The sequence below is a fragment of the Pezoporus flaviventris genome, unplaced genomic scaffold (assembly GCF_033815535.1).
Source record: "Pezoporus flaviventris isolate CSIRO_AGI_PZ_B2104156 unplaced genomic scaffold, CSIRO_AGI_Pfla_v1 ptg000063l, whole genome shotgun sequence".
NCBI lineage: Eukaryota > Metazoa > Chordata > Aves > Psittaciformes > Psittacidae > Pezoporus > Pezoporus flaviventris.
This window is the reverse complement of record NW_026892611.1, coordinates 11,991,942-12,015,301: the sequence shown is the minus strand read 5'-3', so window position 1 is coordinate 12,015,301 and position 23,360 is coordinate 11,991,942. Positions and strand designations below refer to the sequence as shown.

The 23,360-nt window shown below is 59.9% G+C and overlaps 1 protein-coding gene across 7 annotated transcripts; it reads right to left on the bottom strand.

The window, feature by feature from the left end:
* Nucleotides 1-422: 422 nt before the first annotated feature.
* ELN (elastin) lies at nucleotides 423-22,959 on the bottom strand. 7 transcript variants are annotated; one of them, XM_061470664.1, is made up of 32 exons: nucleotides 22,767-22,958; nucleotides 16,870-16,923; nucleotides 16,421-16,447; nucleotides 16,227-16,259; nucleotides 14,798-14,842; nucleotides 14,161-14,253; nucleotides 13,719-13,778; nucleotides 13,539-13,604; nucleotides 13,401-13,448; nucleotides 12,260-12,331; nucleotides 11,991-12,017; nucleotides 11,723-11,794; nucleotides 8,744-8,770; nucleotides 8,214-8,282; nucleotides 7,893-7,937; nucleotides 7,694-7,768; nucleotides 7,553-7,612; nucleotides 6,609-6,707; nucleotides 6,475-6,522; nucleotides 5,157-5,306; nucleotides 5,017-5,076; nucleotides 4,731-4,868; nucleotides 4,566-4,625; nucleotides 3,995-4,117; nucleotides 3,767-3,820; nucleotides 3,431-3,565; nucleotides 3,200-3,247; nucleotides 2,747-2,788; nucleotides 1,585-1,922; nucleotides 1,344-1,373; nucleotides 1,175-1,225; nucleotides 423-1,027 (listed from the first exon to the last, which is right to left on the bottom strand). In XM_061470664.1, the coding sequence occupies exons 1-32, from the start codon at nucleotides 22,843-22,845 to the stop codon at nucleotides 950-952; spliced, it is 2,406 nt and encodes an 801-aa protein (XP_061326648.1). In that variant the 5' UTR covers nucleotides 22,846-22,958; the 3' UTR covers nucleotides 423-949. The 7 variants fall into 7 exon arrangements, with proteins under 7 accessions (XP_061326648.1, XP_061326651.1, XP_061326645.1 ...); XM_061470667.1 differs by having other exon boundaries at nucleotides 1,585-1,626; XM_061470661.1 differs by lacking the exons at nucleotides 423-1,027; nucleotides 1,175-1,225; nucleotides 1,344-1,373 and having other exon boundaries at nucleotides 1,406-1,922; nucleotides 22,767-22,959.
* Nucleotides 22,960-23,360: the final 401 nt, after the last annotated feature.

Genomic DNA, 23,360 nt, shown 5'->3' with positions numbered 1-23,360 from the left:
AGCGCATGGATGTGTTCTCGTCCCCTGGGCTGACACCAAGGGGCATGGACATACCCCTTGGTCCTCAGGCTGTCCGCATGGGACGGGGCATGCACGTGTCCCTGCACCCCTCAGCTGTCACCATGGGGCAGAGCAACCATCATCCCTGGGGATGTCACTGTGGGACAGGGCATGGATGTCCCTCCATCCCCAAGCTGCCACCGTGGAAACATGGGCACACCCCTGCGTCCCCAGGCTCTCCCCTCACCTACCCGCTGTGTCCTAGGTCTGTGACCACAGAGTGGGGCACACGGCATCCCCCCGACCACGGACCCAGCTAGTCCCCAGGCTTAGGCAGAGCCACAGGCACAGAGATGGGGCGGTGGCATCCACCGCTGCCACCACCACAGGGAGGGGAACTAGGACACAGGACAGAGCCAGAGTCATTTAAAAACTTGTCTTTTATTTGTCTGTCGGAAGTGAGTTCCTCTGCATAGGGCGTCCCACCCGGTTATAGCAAAGTGAGTAACATGAAGGGACAGAGCCCCTCCTGGCCGCGGCCCCCCTGGAGCGCGGGGACCGGGGGGAGCCCAGGGCTGTCAGGGACATCCCTCCCCGAGCAGCTCCCCGCTGCTGGGACCCCCTTCCCTCCTTCCCTCCCTCCAATGTGAGGTGCCCCTCATCCTGCCCTCCCCCCTCCGGGGACAGGGCTGAGGCTGGTAGGGTGGCGACACCCCAAGAGCCCCTCAAATCCCGCAGGGAGCAATAGCACCAAGGGGGACGGCTGCTCGCCGCAGTTTATTCCGCGCTCCCCACCGGGATGGAGGGGCTGGGGGTGGGACAAGCGCTGCCGGAGGCACGGGGCCCCTCCTGGGAACGTTGGGTCCGGGGTTTTGGGGGGTGGGGGGTGGTGGGGGTGTCTCAGCTTCGCTTGGGATTTACATTCTGGACCATGCAGTAGCACCAAAGTTCATGAGGTCATGGGTGACGACGTGCGGTTACTTCCGCTTCCTCCCGCAGTACTTCCCTTGTGCGCAGCCCACGCCGCCTGGGGGTGGGGGGCGGGGAGGGGGATGTGCGCAGGGTCAGGCTTCCTCTGCACCCTCCAACCCCGGGGGGTGGGGGGGTGGGGGTGAAGGGCACGGGTGCAGGAGCCGGCCCCATTGTGGTGGGGGTCACCAGTGGCAGCGCTCACCTCTAAAGCCCAGGGCACCGAGGGCTCCTCCATAGGTCTTGGGGGGCTTCCCTGCAGGGAGGAGAGGAGTGGGGTGAGTGGGACCTCCAACCTGCTCGGCCGCTGGGTGCAGGGGATAGATAAACCCCCTCCACCCTAAAAATACCCCATATGGGGGATGGACACTCACCACCAAATCCCAGCTGACCAGCAACCCCACCTGAAAGGAGAGTGGAGCCTTCAGCAGTCACCAGGCACCCCTATTGCTTTGCCCCACACCCCCCAGCCAAGGGCCCCCAGCTCAGTCCACCACCCTGCATCCCTCCCCAGGCTGTGGCCATGTCCCCCTGTTCCGTGGGCTGTGCGTGTCTCCATGAGCTGTCACAAAATGTGCCCTGGGAGGTGCCGAGGCACAGAGCTGGGAATGGTACCTGGAAGTATTGGTGACACACCGAAGCCGGGAACTCCAACCCCTGGGGAAAAAGCAATAGCCAGTGACAGGTTATGACAACAGTGCCACCCCAGCCTTGCCTGACTGGGGCACCCTGGCTGGGGTCACTTGGAGGGACGGAAGCGGCTACAAAAGCCCCTATCCCCACCATGGCACCTATCTGGGTTTGAGGTGCTCTCCCAGGCAGTACTGTGCACAGCAGGGGATGGCAGCAGGTGAGGACAGCAAGTCGGGACAAGTGTGATGTGGCAGGGAACATACTCCCGCCCCACCCCAAACATGGGCACTCACCTGGCTGCAGCCCCCCGACACCAAAACCTGTGGGATGAGAGAACCCTGTTGAGGGTGGGGAGTGTAGGGACAAGGGTGGGGATGGGGACAGAGATGAGGGTCACACTTTAACCCCCCCCGGCCAGAGCAGCTCCTGTTTCTTACCTGGCTTGGGAGGTTTCCCAGCAGCTCCTGGATACAAGAGCCCTGTGTCAGAGAAGGGCATCAGTGCAGCCCTCACTGGGGCTCCCTGCTGCTGTGGTGCAGCCAGACCCTGCTATGAGACCAGAGGGTCACCGGGCAGTGACCCGCATCTCTGCATATTGGGGACACGGTGCAGTACCTGCCCCTGTCCCCACGGAATGGCAACGCTGGTGCTATGACCCTTGGTACCTGATTGGTGATAGCATTCCTTTCTGATGCCCGGGAGCAGGGCAGGCAGCAGACACAAGATGGGGCACAGGGCACAGTGACTGTGTGTGGTGTGACCCAGAGGGGACAAAAGTGACCCTGCAAACCCTGCATCCCATACAAACCCTTCCTTTTCCAGCACTCTGCCAGCATGCTGCTGCTGCTCCTCTCCCTGGACCCCAGCCCTGAAGAGCCCTGATGCCAGGGGCCAGCATCACTCACCAGCACCAAGCCCACCAACTCCGAGGCCACCAGCTCCAAGGCCACCGACTCCAAGGCCACCTATAATGGGGACCCTGAGTGAGTGCCAGCAGGGACAGGCCTAGCCTGATGTGTGCCTGTCCTTCATCAGACAGCCACCTATGCCGTAGGGAAGCATCCCTCCCCTCTTATCCCTCTGGGGGGGCATCCCCCTGCCGCCCCATCCTCACTGCCTGGGTTCAGCTCCTGCTAGCACCTACCTGGGACACCGCTGATCCCTGGGACTCCAACCCCGGGAACACCTGCCAGAAAGACACCATTAACTCGTCCCCCCACAGCTCAGCACCCACAACTCTGGGCACCTCAGACAGTGCTAAACCCACTGAGGTGGCCCTAACACCCATCCTAGGTGGCCCCAACACCCATATCACAGTACCCAGAGCAAGAAGACCTGGAGGGGGTTCACCCCTGTGTAATGCATCACTGCAAGCAGTGCAAAGGAGGTTAAAAATGTCCCTAGTGAGTCACGGGGAGGGGGCACAGATGGCACATTGCACCCATAGGTGCCAGCATGCCACCTCCAGTGCCTGGGCCACCTTCCACTGTGGCACCAGGGCACACAAAGTGAGGACAGCACCCTGAATGGCCACATGAGAAGGGTACCCAGTGACCGTCTGGGGTGGACCTTGGGGCCGGGTGGCAGAGATACCTACCCAATTTCGGAGGTTTAGCACCAGGCTGCACCCCTAATTGGGGGATGCCTGCAAAGCAAATGAGGACACCACAGTTAGGCCGGTCCCCCCTGTGCCCCTCCCACATGCCACCATCCCCCATCCCGCCTGCATCCCCCCCGGCCACCCTGCAATGTGACTTGGTGGCTTTTAGCATCCCTGGCCACCCCTGCCCCCAGGCAGGTCCCCATGGGGGTGTGAGGAAGCACGTACCTGCCCCGGGGAGGATGCCAGTACCAGGTACCCCCACACCCGGCACTAGCCCAGGCACACCACCGACACCAGGCGTCACTCCTGGCACCCCAGCAACACCAGGCACTGCACCAGGCACCCCTCCAACGCCAGCACCTGCAGAGAGAGGGGGTGAGGTGGCGTGGGGAGGTCACCGTGTGATCCCCATGCTCCCATGATCTGCTCAACATGCGGTGCCCATCCAGAAGCCTCTGGGCTCCCCCGGGGCCAGGCTGTGCCACAGCAGGGCTCGGGGAGAGCTTGGCTGCCCACCAAGTGGCGAGAGCTGCCAGCAATGGGCTCCTCTGGCCGACTCACCGAATTTGGCTGCCTTTGCTGCTGCTTTGGCTGCTGCAGCTGGAACTCCGACCCCTGAGCAGAGACATCAAGAGGGCATTAGTGTCCCTGGGGCGTCCTCTCCAGCAATGCTGGGCAGAGCCTATCCCTCCAAGGAGTGGCCATGAGCTGACAGAGACCACTGAGGTCCTCCTTGTGCCTCTCCTCCCCAGACAGGCTGCCACCATCACCTGCCATCCTCCTCCTCACCTGGGATACCTCCAACACCAGGGACCAGGCCACCAACTCCAGGAGCAAGGCCACCTACACCGGGAGCCAGTCCACCTACACCAGGTGCAAGTCCACCCACACCAGGAGCCAGACCACCTGCTCCTGCAAGGAGAGAGGGAAGGAAGAGGGGTGGTGGAAGAGGAGCTCAGGAAGAGAGGTGGTGGAAGGAACTGGCTGAAAAGCCATGGCAGGCTGGGCTGAGCACATGGATGGACAGATGAGTGGACAGAAGGATACTGAGGTGGTTGGCTGGCTGGTGGTGTGGATGGGTGAGTAGAAGGGAGGGTGGATGGACTAATGTATGAGGTGTAAGGATGGTGAACCTAGGAACCTTCATGCAGACCAGCTTTCTGGAGAGCACCCGCTGACACAGCCATGACTTCATCCCACATCCTCATCTCCTCATCCCTGTGGAGAGCTCATCCCTCATCCCGACCCACAGGGACCCTGTTCAGTGCTGGGCCTCAACTCCAACAAAGGCAGTAACCTGGGGTGAGGAAGTGCCAGGAGACAGTACATGTGGGATAACCCTGGAGAGATCCCATCTTACCATACTTGGCTGCTTTGGCGGCTGCTTTGGCAGCAGCGGCAGCTGCTGGGGCTCCAACTCCTGGGGGAGAGGGGAAGCGTGAGGAGCAGTGATGGGCCATGGTGGTCACACCAGCACCCCTCAGCCTCTGGAGACATGCCAAGCATCCCTTAGACACCACCTCACCTGGAATGCCTCCCACCCCAGGCACCAGACCAGGCACACCAACTCCAGGGACGCCAACTCCAGGCACGCCGACACCGGGCACGCCGACACCGGGCACACCAACACCGGGGACACCAACACCAGGCACACGCCCTGCTCCTGCAGAGAGAGGTTCAGGATGTGGCTGAGCAGGCTCTGTATGCACTGGCCTTCTGCCACCCACAGTGCTGGAGGTGCCCCCCATTCTGCTCATTGTGAGCACCCCTTGTTCCTCCTCTTTCCCTGGAGAAGGATGATGGTCACTCACCAAATGCTGCGGCTTTCGCTGCAGCCTTTGCTGCGGCCGCAGCAGCTTCTGGGCCACCCACTGCATTGAGAGAAGGAAGAGAGTCATGGGACCAGTGAGGCTCGCACCACCCATCAGCTAGTGCCAGCCCATCTGCTCACCTCCAACACCAGGCACCACACCAGGAACCCCAGCCACACCGGGCACACCGGGCACACCAGGGACGCCAGGGACACCAGGGACACCAGGGACACCAGGAACGCCAGGAACGCCAGGAACACCACCAATGCCGGGAACGCCGACCCCAGCTCCTGCAGGCAATGAGAGAGGGGGAGCTAGATCTCATTTCAGCAACAGTTGAAAGGTGGGACCTTGTCATAGGTCTGCTCTCATTGTCATGCTGTGGTTGGAAGAGCACCCCACCACCTCTTCCACAGTGCTGTAAGGGCGGGACTGGTCCCATTTGTCCCAAGAGGCCCCAGTGAGGATGGTAAATCTGCAGTTGTAAAAGAGTGGCTGGGAAGTCACCAGCACAGGGGACTGTGATGATCCATCATCATGGGGGGCTCCAGATGGTCCTCATCATGTGGACATCAAGCCTTGCAGCCAAACAAGCCACATAGGAGATGTGGCTGGTAGTCCCCAGTAGCTGCTGGGAAGGGCTGGGTACTCTGCACACTGGCCAGGCTGGGAAGTTTCCCAGGGCAGTGACAGTCCTGAGTCACTGGCACTCGTTACTGCCACAGGGACAGGCAATGCGTCACTTCTGGAAGGGCTGATAGAGGGGCTGGTGTCGTGGTCTCCTGCTTGGCCCATGCCTGGCACCCAGTGCAGAACACATTCCCATTAACTTGTCAATACCAGGTATCTTCCTAAATCCCATCTTTCCCTGGGCGCATGGCAGGATTTTTTTCTACATGATGCAGAAGAGAAATGGAAGCAATGGCCAGCAATGGAACTAGATGATTTTTAAGGCTCCTTCCAATACATACTATCCTATGATTCTGTGAAAGCTGCCATTGAGCATGGCTGCTCCAAGGGGACTCACAGGGCTTGGCAGTGATAATGCAGGAGAAGGTCCTGGGACCCACCCATGTGACCTCTGGCACTGCCTTCTGGAGCAGCATAGGGATCCGACACCCCTATGTGGAGCTTTGGGGCTGCTTTGCTTCCTCTCTGTGCCTGGGCTCACAGCTTCCCTGTTATTTTGCCACACCCCTCATCCCCTCCGGGATCCTGCTCGCTCGAGCTCCCCTGGGAGAGGTTATGACTGCTGAGTACCTGGGTTTTGCTAGCCAGGTTGGATGCATTTGCTAGATCTCGCCAGGTTTTTGGAAGGTGGTGACCCTGGGATGTCTGCCCACCCAGGCAGTGAGGCTGAGCCTGCAGGCACCAGACTGACCCAGAGAGCCAGGGTGGAGAGGGTCAGCAGGGTCCCCAGGGAGCTGCTGGGAGCCCCCTGCACCATGCAGCACGTACCGTACTTAGCTGCCTTTGCTGCTGCTGCTGCTGCTGCTGGCCCCCCGACTCCTGGAATAAGGGAGAGAAGGACCCTCAGCCACCAGCCCCCACAACCCGCAGAGCCGGGGGATGGGTACAGGGCTCTTGGGTACAGTCACCTGCCACCCCGGGGACACCTCCGACACCAGGCACCAAGCCGGGGACACCACCAACGCCAGGCACAAGGCCAGGGACACCACCAACCCCTGGACCTGGAGGGAAGCAGAGCTGTGAGACACCCCCCAAAACACCCACTGCCACTGGTGTGGACGTGGTTTCTCCCAGTGTCACAGGAGGTTCCGTGGCACCTGGCTTTGAGCACCTCAGCTGCTCAGGGGATCTGGAATGTTCCCAGGATTGGGATTCCCAGCTTCCTACCCCCAGCCGAGGGGTCTGGAGCCCACAAGACCACCCAGGAGCTTGGAGACCTCTGGGGTCCCCCATGGCCATGGTCATAAATTCCAGCTGCTCTCAGGGCTGACATGTTTCTTCTGGATACATTGGAATGAGCACTTGTTTGCTACTCAGTTTCCCCCCACAAAGCAGCCAACAAGGCAGTGAACATGAGCTCTACATCACCAGGTATGTCCCTCTGCTCACAATTAAAGGCTCGTTACAGACTCCGCCTGTCCCTACACCATGTCAGAGCAAAACCACATCTCTTGTGGAGAAACCATGACTGATGGGGACACACCACCGTTTCAGGCAGCAGGAAAATCTGTGTTTTGTAATCCAGGCTTTTCGACGCCCAAGCCGTGCTCTCCCAACAGGCTTCTGGAGCCTGCCCCCAAAGGGGTCAAGCCCTTCTGCAGCCTTGTGGGAGGTTTCACCAGCTTTTGACTTCCCCAGCCAAAGCTTCTGGCTCAGCACAGTGGCTTCACCTTGCCTAAGCTCTAACAAGCAGCCCTGGAGCCATGGAAGGGGTCTGTGCCTGGGAGAGCGTCCCAGGAGATGGCACAGGGGGTGATGTGGCCGGTTGTGGTTCCAAGCAGCCCTGGCCCCAGTGCATGGCCGCACAGTCAGCAGCAGGATCTGTCCCTGGCAGTGGGGAACTCACCAAAAGCTCCTGCCTTTGCTGCTGCCTTCGCTGCTGCCGCTGCCGCTGCAGGACCTCCAACTGCCAGGGTAGTGGGAGAGAGTCAGGGGTGTGGGATGGGTGGAGGTGACCCAGGGAACCCCAGAACCTGCATTGCCTCACCTCCAACCCCTGGAACAATACCAGCACCCGGTACCACTCCTGGGATGCCACCAGCCCCTGGCAGGACACCAGCTCCTGCCACAGAGAAGGGCACTATCAGCTTGATGATGCAGGGACACCACCAGCATCCCCCAGGCCTGGGAGGGAGGGACCCCACTGGGGAGATGAGTGATGGATGTGCCCTCGGAGGGTGACTCACCGTATTTTGCTGCTGCTTTCGCTGCTGCTGCCTGTGCGCCAACTCCTGGGGAAGGACATGGGCAGCCACTAAGGTCCCAAGACCATTCCCACCTCAGCTCCCCCACCCCACAGGGACTTTGGGGACTAGCCCCTCCTGTTATCACCCACCCCGCTCTCCTTTGGGAGGCATTGGATCCCTCCAGGCTGTGCCTGGGGTGACACTGTCACTGGCAGAGTCCAATGCCCTGTCTAAGGACCAGCAAAGTGACTGGAGTTCCCAGTTCCCCCACCATGGCCATGCCAGGCCCCCACCCCAGGGCTGCCTGGAAAGGGAGCATACCTGTCCCGGTGGGGTACCCTGCCTTTCCTCCTGCTCCAATGCCAGCTCCTATCCCGCCTGGCCCGAAGCCTGCAATCACAAACAGAAAGGCAAAGATGAGTCAGGCACTGGCCCTAGGAAGGGGGCAATGAAACAGCTCCCTCAGCCCAAAGGATCTCCCTGCCTTCGGTGCCCAGGGATGTGGGTGGTGTGCTGGAACCTACTTTGCTGCAGCTGAGATGTCAGTTCTAACATCCCTGCCTGGAGCTGGCTGCAGCTCAAGACATATCCTGGCAGAGCCAGCTGACCGCTGCCAGTGTCCCCCATGCCGTGGAATGCCAGGAGAGCTGGGCTGCTCCCAGCTAGGCCCACAGGTAGCACAGCAGGGCAAGGCACAGGTCCCTGGAGGGACCACCTCACCCTGGGAGCAGGATTCTACTCATACCACCCAGAGGGTTGGTGACCACAAAGCCATGGTGGCAGCCAGTGGGGCTTTGAAGAACTATGACTGCAGAGTGAGGGCTACAAGCACTCACCATAGGGCAGCTTACCAGTACTGTAGGGCAATCCATAGCCACCTGGAGAGAGAAGGTGATAGGTTAGTACTTGTCTGCCAGTGGCTGCAACCCCTCTGCCCCGCAGTGTAGCCCCTCTCTGCAGCACCAGCCCTTGGGGCACCTTCCATCAGGATAGTAAATCCTCCAAGATACGACTCCCATGATGAAGCCAGGCCAGGAGATGCTTTTCTCCATCACCTTGGAAGCAGCATCTCTAAAAACAGCCACTCACTGTCAGGGGCTAAGGCTGTGGCACTCAGCCAGTTTTGCAGGAGCCTTCTATGATCCCACTTTGGCAGGAGGTCCCCTGGGAGCCCTGCGGCAAGAGCTGTGCCCAGCTGCCTGCACCATGGCCAGCTCCAAATGAAGGGGGTTTATTGGAATGACAGTTTGGGAGCCTCTGCTGAAATGTGACCTCTTTAGGAGGTCGGTGTGAAGGGACAGGGAGGGATTATGAGCAGCAATGTTGAGCCAGGGAAATGTCTCCTTTTGAAAGAGCATGATCCCACTGCTCAGGATGGCACAGGGATGCCCGTGACTCAGTGGGGAATATGTGCTTGGGATGGGCAGCACCAAGCTCCCATTACAGCTGGCAGTGGCCTGAGGAGGAGTGATGGGCTGTCACAACCCCAGTGGGGGCACCTCGAGCAGCACTTAGGGTGCAGGGTGTCTCACACACAGTCTTCCTGCTGAGGGGTTTGTGGGATAGGAGGGATGCAGCTGTCTGCAGCCAGGACAGTATTGCTCATGGCAAAGTGTCTCTTTGAGTGTGGGACACTGTCCCCTACAGCCAGCAAGCATGTGGTTCCAGATTTCCCTCCACTCTGCCAGGCTGTCCCATCATGTCCCATGCCAGCACAGTGGCAGATGCATTGCAGGCTGTAGTAGCTGTGAGTTGTGCTGGGTGTCCCCCACCTTGGCAACCTCCCTTGCGCCATCCTCTTAAGTACCTCACTCACCCCAAAGCTGCGGAAAGGTCCAGCACTGGGTGACACATGTGGAGGTGACTCCAAGGGTCATAAGTCTCCAAGGGTTTTGCCGGGTCCAAGTTCAGCTCCCCACCACCCCCAGCCAAATGTGAGAGCAGCCCCCACCCCAGGGCTGTCTGCACCCTTCCTGCACCAGCATGAGGATGCTACCAGCACCGCTGGGGGGGGGGCTCAGGGTGAATGGGCACACTCACTGGCGTGAAAAGGGTTTTGCACTAATCAGTGCCATCCCAGCATGGCTGGGTAGTGGGGAGCAGTCCCCATCCCTATGGCATGAGCTGGGACCCTGATTTCAGCCGCAGCTTCAGGCTGAGCCCCCAGTGAGCAGGCTGGCCCTGGGGCTGCCTGTTAAGTGGGGACAGCACAGAGCAGGAGCTCTCCAAAAAGGAGACTATCCGCTGAAAATGTTTTCCCCACTGTCCCCTCATCCCATCTCAACTCAGCTGTGACACAGCACAGGGGACATGGGGATGTGTGGCAGCCCCTGCATCTGTCTGCACCATTGAAGGGTGCCAGCCAGCCCAGTGTCCCGATGCTGCCAGTCCTGAGCCCTCAGAGGTGACAAACTGGCATTCCCCAGTGTCCTGGGAAGGACTGGGGCACCAGGTAGCACCCAGCAGCTGAAACCACAGCTGGGGACACCACCTCTGTCCTGTTGGTCCCCGTGAAAGATGTGATGCACTGATGGCGCTCCCTGGCCAGGGGAATGAGTGACCTCCCCTGGTTTATTTCACAAAGGCTCCCCATGAAGTGGGTCAGCCTGCAGCTGTATCAGGCTGGGCTGCAGGCCCCTGGCAGGGCTGTAGCAGGATGGAGCCAGGCACGGCTGCTCCATGCACCGGCTGTTTGCTCTCCACACCAGGCACCCCATGAAAGGCGATCTGGGGATGGGCTGCGTCCAGAGCCAGGCAGTATCCAATGGCAGCAAGGCCAAGTCGCCCCAAGGAGCGTAACTGCCTCCACAGGAGGAAGCTAGAGCAGGCCAAGTATTCTGCTGCCATTTGCGGTGATGGGCCCCAGCAGGGGGAAGTCGGCAGAGCTGCCAGGGCCAGGATGGGACCCACTCCCCACAGATGGGCTCCCCCCACCAAGGCTTTCCTGCCTGCACCAACCTGTTTTGGCCAGTGGGAAAATGCCCATGGATCTACTGAACACCCCAGGGATGCAGGAGCCTGCCCAGATCTTATGCTTATTGGTCCCAGCCAGCACTGGGTGTTGTGCCCTCCAGGGCCATGCTGCCAGCATCCCCTCTTCGGCAATGATCTTGGGACCAGTAAGCTGGCAGCATGGCCCTTGGAGGGCACAGCAGCTGGTGCTGGCTGCCTAGGACTGCCTGTCCTCCACTGTCCTTGCCTGGGCATGGCTGGCTGGGGGCAGGCAGAGCTGGCACCCAGCCCAGGGCTGGGTGTTGAAGGTTCCTGGAGCAGCCCCACATGGGGGCTGAGCACCCACAGGTTTCCCTGGGCTGGAGCAGATCCTCATCTGGGTGGGCAGTGGGGGGTGAGACCTTCCTGGAGCTCCATCTCCATCACCTGCCTGCTGCTGGTGGCCTTGGCTATAGCTCCTCAAGCCAGGATATTCAGCCCAGGTGAATGCTCAGTGATACCTGGTGCAATCCCGCAAGCCACAGAAAGCTATACAGCTCTTGCAAGGGCTGTATCTCATGCCAAGGACAGCCTGGGGTGGTCTACCCCAAAGCAGGTCCCCAGAACATGCTCTTTCCTACCTTATAACAACCACAGAGAGGCACAGCATCATCCTCATGGGCTGTGGCAAGACCAGCAGCAGGATCCAAGCAGCTGCTCATAGGCAGGAGCTGCTGCTGGACTCACCTGCCCCTTGCTCTATCCTGCTGTCCCAGAGCCACCACCAGCAGCAGGTCCAGGGGACCTGGTGGCACCAGGCTCAGTCCTGGGGAATGGCGGGTCCTCCTGGCACTGCTGGGGGTCTATCACCCCTAGCCCCTTTGGCTGTGGCAGCTTACCTGGGAGCTTAGGAGCTTTGATGGGATACCCCAGGGGGACACCGGGCTGTTGACCTCCAAAACCTCCTAGTCCTGCAAAGCCAACAGCAGACTCTCACCTGGAGCCCGCACCAGTCACTGCAAGAGGGGAGTGCCCCAGGGCACCCTGGTAGAAGAGAGTGGGTGGCTCAGGAAGCCCTGAGGCATCTTCTGGCGGGGGAAGGCCATGGCTGTGATGAACAGGCTTGGGAAGGAAGAGAAGGATAGGCGAGACAGACAGGACACTCACCAGGGATTCCTGCAAAGGCTCCTGCTCCTAGGCAGAAACACAAAAGCACCCATGTGAGCATCTGGGCTGTTCCTTGTGGTCCAAACTAGTCTGCGTGGATTACATAGGCTCAGCCAAAGGTTGGCTTCACTTGCCCATGTGCCCTGTGGGGCTGTGAGCCAAATGATGGGCTGGAGCCAGCCCTGGCAGGATGGGGATGAAGGCAGAGCTGGAGCCAGCCCTGGACCCACCCTCCACCCCAGTGTCCCCAGGCGATCTAGGGAACTTACCTGGAACTTTTGGCTTGACTCCAGCACCAGTGGGTACTCCGGGCAGCACCCCGACGCCAGGGAAGCGGACGCCTGTGGAAGAGACCAGAGAGCATTGCTTGTAACCAAGACCCCTGCACCCAGCTCCCAAACCCTTGTTACCCATCCATGGCTCAGCACCAACCCTTGTACCCTGAGACAGGGCACCCCCATACACTAAGGGCTTGCTGCCCCCCCTGTGCCAGCCCCAGGGCAGAGCTGCCAAGGAAGGGTTTGCTCCAGCCCTGGTGTTGCCTTTCCTTTGTAGGGCCAGGCAGCCTGGACAGGAGCTCAAGGTGCCTGCAGGATACATGGCACCTGTGAGAAGGTCCCACTCATGACAGCAAAGCACTAGCCCATGCTGTGGTATAGCCAAGCCTGGGCATTGCTCATTGCCCAGTGATTTGCAGTGCCTTTGTGCAAGCTGGGGCTCTTTGGGGCACAGGAAGCCCCAGGCCTCCAGGGGCAACAGGCAGTGCTTTGGCCTTGCAGTCACTTGGATTGGGGTTTGGGCTTTGGGGTTTGTTTTTTTTTTTTTTTTGTGGTGTGTGGGTTTTTTTTTCCCCTTTCACAAATGTCTTTCATTATAACTCTTGCATTTTCAGACATGGAAAAGACATTCCTGACCAGCAACACAGTTCTTCTGACAATGTTGAAACATCTTGTTTTCACAAGTTTTCCTCCCTCGAATTACTTTGCAGTGAGGAATTCCTCCCCCTCCTCCCCCTACTTCCCCCTTCTTTCCACACAGTCTTTTGCTGGGCAAGCCAGTCCTGGCATGGGCTGTGCCCGCTCCTCTCCCGGTGCTGATGCCACCTCCTCCCATGGAGCTTGACATGAGACCACTGGAGATGCTGGGTTCCCCTGCCTTTGGCACGGTGGAAATGTCACTATGGCCCCAGCAAAAGGGTTTGGAAAGTACAGGCAGCAGTGATGGGGCAGGGAGGGAGCTCAGCATGCGGGCAGCAAGGGGCTGCAGGAAGCCTGCTGCCGGGCAGGCAGGGGATGTGCTGCAATGGCCATCTGGCCACAAGGCTGTCGACTCAAACTGGAATGCTGGCACTGGGTGGGGACCCCCTCAGGAGTTGGGGTGCTGCTGGTAGGTTGGGGATCCCCAGCTCACCTGCACCAGGGAGCACACCACCTGGGAAAGCTCCAGGAATCCCAGCGCCTGCCAGGCAAGAGAAAGGCGACAATGAGCAGCCGGCAGGAGCCATTCCCCCCCACTCCCCAGCCCCCAGCTCTGGGGCCATGGACCTACCTGGTACTTTTGGGGGTTTCACTGCTGCGCCAGCCCCAGGCTGCACCACACCAGGTACCACTGCACCTGCAGGCAGCAGACATCCCTTGAGCCCCTCATCAGCTCCTGCACACCATGGCAGGCATGGGGACAGGTCTGCCCCAGGCTCAGCTATGCTTGGGATGAGGGTTATTTCCTTACCTGTAGAGACCCCGAGGCCACCAGGACCACCAACTCCAGGCACGCCACCAATGCCAGCACCTGGGGGCATTGGGAAAAGGAATGAACCAGTGTGAGATGCCACTGCTGAGCTAGGGTTGGCCGGAGTGGTGCCAAAGGAAAGGACAAGCAAAAGGCAGCTCTTAGGAGACAAGGGACACTCTAAGGCAGTACCACGGATGAGTCCCCTAGAGCTGGGCACAAGGACCCAGTGGCTTGATGGTCTTTTCTCCTTGGGGCTTGGGTTTGGCCAATACCCCTTTGCCAGCACACCAACATGTACAGAGTGCCTCTGAACTGTCAGCGATCCCCACTTGCATCCCCCTAGCTCCACGGGGAAAGCTTTTCCAACCCAGGACCTCAGGGGATACCAGGAGCCCCAGCGTCTCCTTGCCTGGCATTGTTGGGTACCCCCAGCACTCACCAGCTTTTGCAGCTGCCTTGAGTGCAGCTGCAGAGGCAGCACCAGGGAAGGCTGCCCCAGGGAAGGCACCTCCAGGGAAGACACCTGCAGCACCTGCAGGGAGAATAACCAGCATGAGTATCCCCAAAACATGTCCTGGTCCTGCCCTCCATGCTGGCCACTGTGGGCACAGGAGGTGATGAGCCATGCAGGGCTGCAGCGTGATGCCAGGGGCTGGAATGAGGCTGGGCAAGGTGGTGGTTAGCAGGCACTGCCCTGTACTGCACCAGCTTCTCCCTGCATCCCCCCCAGACACATGCTCCCATCTGCATCCCACGCATCACCAGCTCTGCCAGCCACCCAGGGCCCACGGCAGTGTCACTGGCTGCTGCACACACCAGGTTCCCCTGCTGCAGGTCTTTCCTCAGCTATCACTCCTTGGGGTCACCCTGCCATGGATCAATGCCATGATGCTGTGGGACCACAGGGATGCCTGTTGGTGGCTGCCAGTCCCTCAGGTCTGCGCAGAGCACCCAGCCCAGATGAGACCCACCAGAGAGCCAAGGGAGTGCACTGTACTGGGACAAAGCCCCTTGCTGTCTCCAGGGTGGGTCTCTGGGGACAGTCTGGAAAAGGGTGGCCAGTGGTCAGTGCTCACCTGGTTGTAGGCCGAGTGGGCCAAGTCCCCCAAGGCCTCCGACCCCTGGGAAGAGAAGTGGGTTGAGCTGCGGGGAACTGCCAGGGCCAGAGAAGCAGAAACATCCCATTGCCCCATCCCCACAGGATGAGAGCGTGCCCCAGGGACAGGCACAAGGACAGGTGGCAAATGTGCTGCCAGTGTCTGGGCTCCCCACCCCATCACTTTCTGCTTTGCCTGCCCCCACCCCACCAGGCCACGAGGGGACGGAGCTGTAATGTTTATGGCTGAGGAACGAGTCCCTCCGTCTCCGGTCTGCGGCCAGCGCTGCCTTCCAACATCTGGGGCTAATCAAGACCTCGTTCCCTCTAGGCATAAATTCCAGTGCCTTTGGCTCGGGGCGCGGACACTGCACGGCTGGGGCTGGGTTTTCGCAGCCGCCCCACATTTGGTTTTAATTACGCCGAAATAAAGGGCCTTGTTTTCCTTTCCACGAGCTGAAATCTGAGCAAACGGAGGTTGTGGCCCCCGCCTTGGGCTGGCGCTCCCACCGCACAGACAGGCCAGCGCAGGAGCCGGAGGCTCGGTGCGCCCCTGTGCACCCCTGCCTGGGCAGGCAGAGCTTTGGTGGGTGAGGCATTGGCACAGGGTGCCCAGAGAAGCTGTGGCTGCCCCATCCCTGGCAGTGTTCAAAGCCAGGTTGGACACAGGGGCTTGGAGCAAGCTGCTCTAGTGGAAGGGGTCCCTGTCTGTGGCAGGGGTTGGAACTGGATGAGCTTTAAGATTCCTTCCAGCGCAAACCAGTCTGGGATTCTGTGATACTGTGATCTCTTCCTGTGCCTCGATGAGCACCGTGTATCTCCATTGGCACCACTTTTGCCCCTGCACGTTCAGTACCTGTTGCCCCAGCACTTCCTCATCATGCCTCAGGCTCTGTGCCCTCAGGCTGTGCATCCTCCTGCCTCCTCTCCTCACTCTCCCAGTGAAGCACCCTCTCACTGCATTATTTCTAGCTCAGTGAAACCCCAGCATGGGCTGCAGGAGGCTCAGCAAAAGCTACTTGGCCACAAACAGCAGAGCTGCCAGCTTCCCACTGGCACTGTGTCTGGCAGGGCAGGGCAAGTGTTAGCTGGCATCTTCCCGAGGAGCTTTGGCACAGGTTTGCAAGCAGCAAGCACCCTGAAAAGGTGGTCTGGGGAGGCTGGAGGGGACAGGGTAGTGTGCCAAAGCAGGGTACAAGGAGGAAGGCTCCCTTGCCGCTATTGGGACTTGGCGGGGGTCAGTGTACCAGGGCAGGGCAGAAAGCACTCTGTGCCTTGGCCATGGACGTGCCCAGGGTCAGGGAATCCCTTGGCTATGTGAAATAAACAAGAGGGCAACAGGGGTCAGGAAATATCTTGTCCCCTGGCATGGCTGGCAATGGCAAGAGCACCAGGGAAAGGCTTCTTACCTGGTTTGAGAGGTTTTCCTGCAGCTCCGAGTCCTGGGGGAGAGTGAGTGGAGAGGGATCAGAGCCATCCTTCCTCCAAGCATCCCCCAAAGGGGGGATATGGTGCAGGATGGGGATGCCCTTCCCCTCACAAGCAGCTTTGCTAGGGGTCCCCATCCCAGCACCCCCATGGACAAATTGGTGCCAGCACTCACCTGCTCCCAAACCTCCAATCCCAGCACCTGCAAGCAGCAACAGTCTTAGCACCCATCCCAGTGAGCATCCCCCACTCACCCACCCACCCACCCATGCCAGGCTACCCAGAGTGTCCATGGGGAAACAGAGAGGGTCACAAGGGTGCCAGGGGATGGGGCATCCCCCCTGGGATGTCCCCAGGCTTTTGGAGGAAACAACAGGGACAGGCTGTGACCTATGACCAAGTCCTGTGGCCAGGGCTGGGCAGGCCCTAAGTGCCAGCCCTGGAGAGTGGACACTGCCAGGAAGCCACCCAGGGCTGAGCAGCCATATAGGCTGTCCCCATGTCCCCTGCTCCCAGTTGGCAGATCCCCAGCCCTCTGTGCTGGCTCACAGGCACGAGGGGCTCCCCAGGCACCTCCCCAGGCACCTGCACCCCATGGTGATACCCAAGCCTGGACCCCCTTACCTGGGAAAAAGCCTCCTCCGGGAACTCCCCCTCCTGGGATAGCACCAGGGACCCCTGCAAGAGAAGAGACCCTCATTAAAATTCCCCCAGGGATCCAAGTCTGTCTGGTGGGGTGGGAGGGAACACCTCCTTGGATGGGAAGATGCTCCCTGCAGATGAGGTGGGAAGCAGAGCCCTGGGGCAGGCCCCTGCCTGTCCTTGTACACCTCAGTTTCCCCACTGTGACAGTGGTGACAGGGCTTGGAGGTACCCCAGACAGGAGCTGGGGGGGCATCTTGGTGGAGGTTGCAGCAGGTCCTGCATGGGAAGGAAGGACATGGGGCTACTGTGAAGCAGTTCTGGTTGGTGTCCAGCTCGGCTGTCCTGTACCACAACCAGTGCTGTCTCCATCATCTCCGGCTCCACATGGCTCTGGGGTACCTGTCCAGCCATGTCATGGTGGGGTGGGGCTGTCCCTGTTCAACCCTGCAGGCAATGCTGATCCCAGCCAAGCCTGGCTGTGGCTGCCACCTGCCCATGCTGCCTGCCCTGCCTTGCTCTGCCTCGCTGCCAGTGAAAGAGCCAGCTCAGGCACAGTACTGAGATGTTGGGGGGGACAGTGGCATGATCCACTGAAACCACCTGCACCCCTGTGCCCACCTCTGCGAAGCTGAGCTGAGCATCTAACCACACAGATCTCATTGCTTTCCAGGGCATGTGGAGCCTGTGCTCAGACAACCCCACAGTGCTGTCCATCTGGTTTGGACTCTGTCAAAGGGCTGTGTCCTGCATACCACCAGGCAGCCGGCCCATGGGTGGTCACCCTGCTCCATCAGGGCCATGGCTGGGGCCTGCAGGTGGGTTGGTGGCACAGGGAGGTTGCAGTGCTGGGGGATGCTCCGCTTTTGGCTGGAGCATGTTTTTGGCACTAGGGCAGCTGCCATGGGGTTTGCAGTGGGATTTGCAGCGAGGCTGGCAGGAGGATCTGGGGATTGCTGGAGGCAAGAGCAGGGCTGCCATGGCCAGCATCCCTGCGGCAAAGCTGCACTCAGCTCTGGACAGAGGGGATGGAGTTCAGGCTGGATGGCACTGTGGACCCTTCAGTGGCATGGCTGGGACCTGAGGACCTGCTGTCCTGCTCCAAGGCTGCATTGGCCTCCCATGCACCCCCAGGAGCTGGGTGCATGCACCACAAGCTGCACAGTACCCAGGGACAGCACAGACAGGTGTCGGACAGAGCTGGCAGCCATGGTGAGAGGTACACTGTGCTGCACATCTCCGTTTCAGATGAGGTGCAAACTCTGGGGGTCCCCCCTCATTGTGCCCACAGCCCCCTGCTTCACCCCAACAGCTGCTTGCTGTGACACAGCAGGAATGAGGGTGTTCCCTGAACCCTGCTCACATGTCGCCAGGACAGACACTTCAGCCCAGCCACAGAGAGAGCAGGTACTGGGATGCAACCACATGTGTGTCAGGACACACACGTGCGCAAGAGGGGTGCCAGACTGTGCACACACAGATGTCAGGACACACGCACCGGCAGACATGCACCTACCAACCCATTGGGACACAAACAGAGGACCTGTGCCAAGTCCTGTCACACAGTACTGTGCCCCCAAAGCCAACCCCAGGGCCCTGCTGGGGCTGGGGGACAAATCTGGCCCTGGAGCAGCTGGTGTCTCTTGCAATGTTGGGGACATGCACTGGGCCATAGCTCCGGCCGCTCACGCCTCTGTCATGGCATAGCATGGCACAGCCCAGCCCAGCTGCCAGCCAGGGGTTTATGGGGTGGCTCTTTTCCCTGCACACTCCCCTATCCACAACCCTACCCATGCCACCCCTCCCACCCCCCCACCCCCACCCCCCAGCTTGGAAAAATAAATCTCAGCTTCTTGCCTGTTTCTAAACAGACTCCAAGCATCCACACATCTCCTGCCCCCCCCCCCCCCCGCCCTGCTGGATCCAGCCAAGATTCATCTGGGTCCCCCCATGCCTGGGGCTAGTGACCATCCCCCACCAAGCAGGGGGATCCCTGCAGTGCTCAGCCCCAGGGTGATGCCTCAGACCCCATGGCCAAGGCAAGGTCCCTCGTGCTGGGTGATGCTAAGCACCCGGCAACCTGGGCTGAGCTCTCCTACCCCTGAGGAAGCTGGGACAAGGCTGGATGGCTCACAGCCTTCCTGGGGTGCTTGGAGACCTCTGCCCACAGCCATGCTGCTATTCTCCACCCTTCAGCATTGTTACCCTCCTGTGGACCCTGAAAGGGAGGTCCTGCTTCCCCCAGACACCATACCATGGCCAAGGCACTGTGCTCATCCCAGTGGCTCACAGAAGGTCTGCACCTTCTGGAGGATTACAGGGCATGTGTCAGTTTATCAATCCTCTCCATGCCCACATCAGTAGGTGGAGGATGTCACCAAGTCCTGGCAGGAGCCTGGACGGCTGGGGGCAGCAGAATAGCAGAAATGGGGATGCCATGAGACTTTGGGGAGCCAAGGCTTTCACTCAGGAGCATTGCAGGAGGCTGCTCCCCCTGGCTGCTCTCTCTCTGACCATGTTGCCAAAGGCAGCCCGCTCTGCACTTCTCTTGAAGCTCTTTTCTGGACTGTGTTGGTGCTGGCAGAGCTGTGCTCATCCCAGTGGGAAGACAGTGCCCATAACCCCAGCATAGCATGCCCCTCTTTGACCTCTCCATCCTGCATTCCTCTGGCACATTGGGAAGAGCAAACTGAGTCACCAGCCCCTTAGTACAGGAGGAGCTCTGTGCTGCCTCTGCCCCTGGTCCCAGCCTGCTGAGACTCCAGGAAGGGGGGTTTCTCCTATCTTGCAGCTTATCTCTGAGCCGAGGCTGGTTGTAAGCCTGCAGAGCACTGGGCTGGCCCCCAGCACCCACCCCACAGATAAGCCAGTGTCATCTGTACCATTTCTACCTGTACCACTGATTGCAGCTTTCTTTACAAGCCAGAAGTACAGATGTTTTCTCTATTCTACAGCTTTCATGACCAAGACCAGGCTGGAGCATCCACCACAGGATGCGAGCTCAGACCCTCACTGTGCAGCCAAACCTTGTACATCGCCACCCTTCACATGCCTGTGGGCTCCTGGGGCAGGCTCAGCACATAACCTCCGCTGATATTTCATAGAATTTCTATAGCATTTCCCCTCTTCCCTCACGCCACTGCTTGCGTTTTCTTGGGAAAATGGGTTTTGGAAATATGCAGTGTCCAAGCAATGTTGAAGCTGCACTACGCCCTGGCACAGCTCGCTGGCAGCAGCTCGGGAAGAGCAGGGAGGCTGCTGCCAACAGCCTAGCTTCCTCTGCAGCCCCCTGAGACTCTAGCTTTCATCTCAGAGTGCTGGCAGACAAGCTGCACCCTGCAAGTTGTTTGCAGAGGGAGTAGCCCCAGCAGGATGGTGCCCTGGGGAGGTGCCTGGCTGGGAGGGGGAAATACCACCTGAGTCCCACAGCTGGCCCTGGGGCACCCCGGGGACTTTGGGTGTCCCCATGCTGGGATGCCAGTACCCTGCACCTCCCAAACTTCACCCTGCGGTCCCAGAGAACTGCAGGGCTGAGAGTCCTCTTGGTTCCTTCTGCCCTGTACTCCACCATGGGAAGCAATAAGGGATGGATGGATGGATGGATGGATGGATGGATGGATGGATGGATGGATGGATGGATGGATGGATGGATGGATGGAAGCACTGTGGGACAGACACCCTGCTCCAAATGCTGGGACACGCTGCACTTGGCAACTTTAGGGAAACACACAGCAGGTTCCCCATGGGATCCAGCCATACACCTTCCCACAGTGCCCAGTACAACTCTGCTGTCAGGGTGCAGAGCAGCAGGGGATGATTCTGACCTGCCACTGAGAGTTTCCCAAGTACCACCATCTGCTGCAAGCCTGGGACTCAGCTCCTCAGCACTGCTTTGTGTGTAATTTGTGCGCAATTTGTGTGCAATTTCCCCCTTGACCCTGAGATCTCTCAAGTGTCCCTCTCCTGCCAGGCTGGTTTGGAGCCACACTGGCAGTGGGTGCTGGAGGAGGATGCTGGCTGGTAGCCCCGCCCCCCATGCCACTGTCTGTGCCTCTGTCCCAGCACAGTTCACAAGGGCTGGCAGGGCAAAGGGTATGGCTGAACCTGCCTGGTGCCACACAGCACACCAAGCTGCAGAGACACTGCTCATTCCTCTATGGAGAAGCGTCCTCCGGTGTCCCCATCAGCACTGGGCCATGGCTATCTCCTCTATGAGCTACTTCCCAAATCAGCAGACACCTCTGGAGGTTGAGTCACAGTCAACAGTCACAAACTGCTCAGAAACTGCTGCAGGATCTCACCAGGGGACCAATGTCCTCCAAAGACAGTCCCAGCTGGCCACTGCTTGAGACCTGGGGCACAAAGCCACTGTAGCAGCAAGCAGCATGGAGCATCACTGCTGGTGTTGGAGACTGCCCACTACTGAGCTGCATCCCATCAAGCACCTTGACCCTGAGCAGCAGTTACCCAGGATCAGTCACTGACCGTGGCTCGGCTTTACAGGTGCTGTATGGCTGGGCACCCCTCTGGGTCATGCTCCCTGCACAGACAGAGGCAGACCATCCCCTGGCTGGAGTCCACCACCAAAACAGGGCAGAGCAGGGAGCTGCAGGGCTCTGGCAGATGGAGCTGCTGCCTGCAGACCCCTAAGTGCTCTGCCTGTGGCGAGGGGTGGCCCAGGCTGCAGCTGCCAAGTGCCATACACAGCCCTGGCACTGCCTAACCCCTGCCCTCTCCTCTCCTCTGGTCCTCAGTCCTCTTTGGTCGAGAAGCCTCATGCAACAACTTTGGCGCTGACACCATCACTGATGGTGGCTCTGCCCCCCACACAGTCTCCACAGTGTGACACAGGAGAGGTCTCCAGAGGGGGCTGTCCTATACCTAACCAGGCTGTCCCCACCTCGCAGCCCTTTGCCCAGTCTGGCCATCACAGCAGGCTGAAACTCAGTGTTCAGAGCTACTCGCTGTGCATGTCATGGCCTGACCACGAGACACAAGCGTCCAGCCAGCCAGCCAGCACCTGCTGCGCTGGCAGCTCAAGCTGCATCCCACGGCGTGGTGGGATGTGCAGTCCACGCGGGCTTTGCCTCTCTGCACCAGCAGCGTGTTTGCTGCACGTGCATGCGCATGTGCTGGGGTGTTGCACAGCCCCTCTTCAACCAAGGCACCAGCCAGTGAGCCATGACCTGTGCAATGCACGGGTGGATGGAGCCAGCGCCGGTGATACAGTGCAAGGGGACACCCCAGGCACTCAGAGCCCAGGTTCAGGCAGGCTGAGCCCTCTGCAGCTGCACCAGTCCAGCCAGCTGTGCAGCAGCCACACACTGCACACACTCGCCCACATCAGCTGTAGGATGCAACACGCTGACCCCCCCCTGCCCCTCCAGCTCACAACGACATCACACCGGGTGGGTGACTGGTGCCAGCTCCCCTGGGCCCCTCACACTTGTAAGCTCCATGGGCGCTTAGAGGACACCCTTGGCTGCCCTGCTCTGCACACTGCCTGCGGGTCCCTGAGCCTCATGGGTCTCAGTTTCTTGTATCCCCTAGCCTCTCGTGTCCCCAGGGGCTCTCACTAGGACATAGCACCTCGCAGCCTTCTCCCAACAAGTGCTTTGCACAGTGATGCCATTCCTGGGCTGCCCTGCCACCATCCCTGGGGACATTCTGCCCCACCCGGGTGGGCTGGGGGACAGAAAGTCCTCCAGGGAGGTGCCCAGGGCTGGGCAGGGGGCACTTGTCCCTGCTTGGGGACACGCACCCAGGGCAGGCGGGGGCTACCTGGGGGGGCTGTAGGAGGCAGCAGCCGAGGAGAGTCCGTGCAGAGGGAGTGTAAAGAGGGAGCTGGGGAAAGAGGAAGGAGTCTTTTCTTTCCTTACCTCCTTGCTGAGAAGCCGGGAGGATGGAGAAGAGGAGGAGGACTCCTGGAAGGAGGGGTGCAGCTGCCTGCCTTGCCATCTCTTGAAGCAATGCCCTCGTGCTCCCGCAGGCTGTGTGTTTTATCCCAGAGCTGCTTAATTGTTGCTTCCAAGGATGCGAGGGGAAGAGGAGGGGGGAATGTGTGTAAGGAGGGAGGGGAAAAGGAGAGGGAGAAGGGGGGAGAGAGGCACAGGACACTACGTCATGAGGAAAGGGCAAACACACACCAGCCTCTCCAGCCGATTGGGCTGGCTGAGGTTTTTTTTTTCCCTTTTTCCTTTTTTTTTTTTCCTGGTTTAATTCCTCTTTCTCCAATCTGAGTTCGCCTCTGCCAAAAAAGCTGGAATGGGGGGATCTGCCAAGGCAGCCTGCGGGGGGGCGGGGCCGGGGAGCGGGAATGGGGCGCTGCGCCCACCCCGATGGGACCCCCCGTCCCCGGTGGTGCCGGGGAGGCAGTGCTCCGGATGTGTGTCCCACACCGGGGGGGTCGCATCCCCGGTGGCACCGAGCGGAAGGGGGTGAGAAGGAACGGGGGTGTCCGGAGTGCAGGCAGG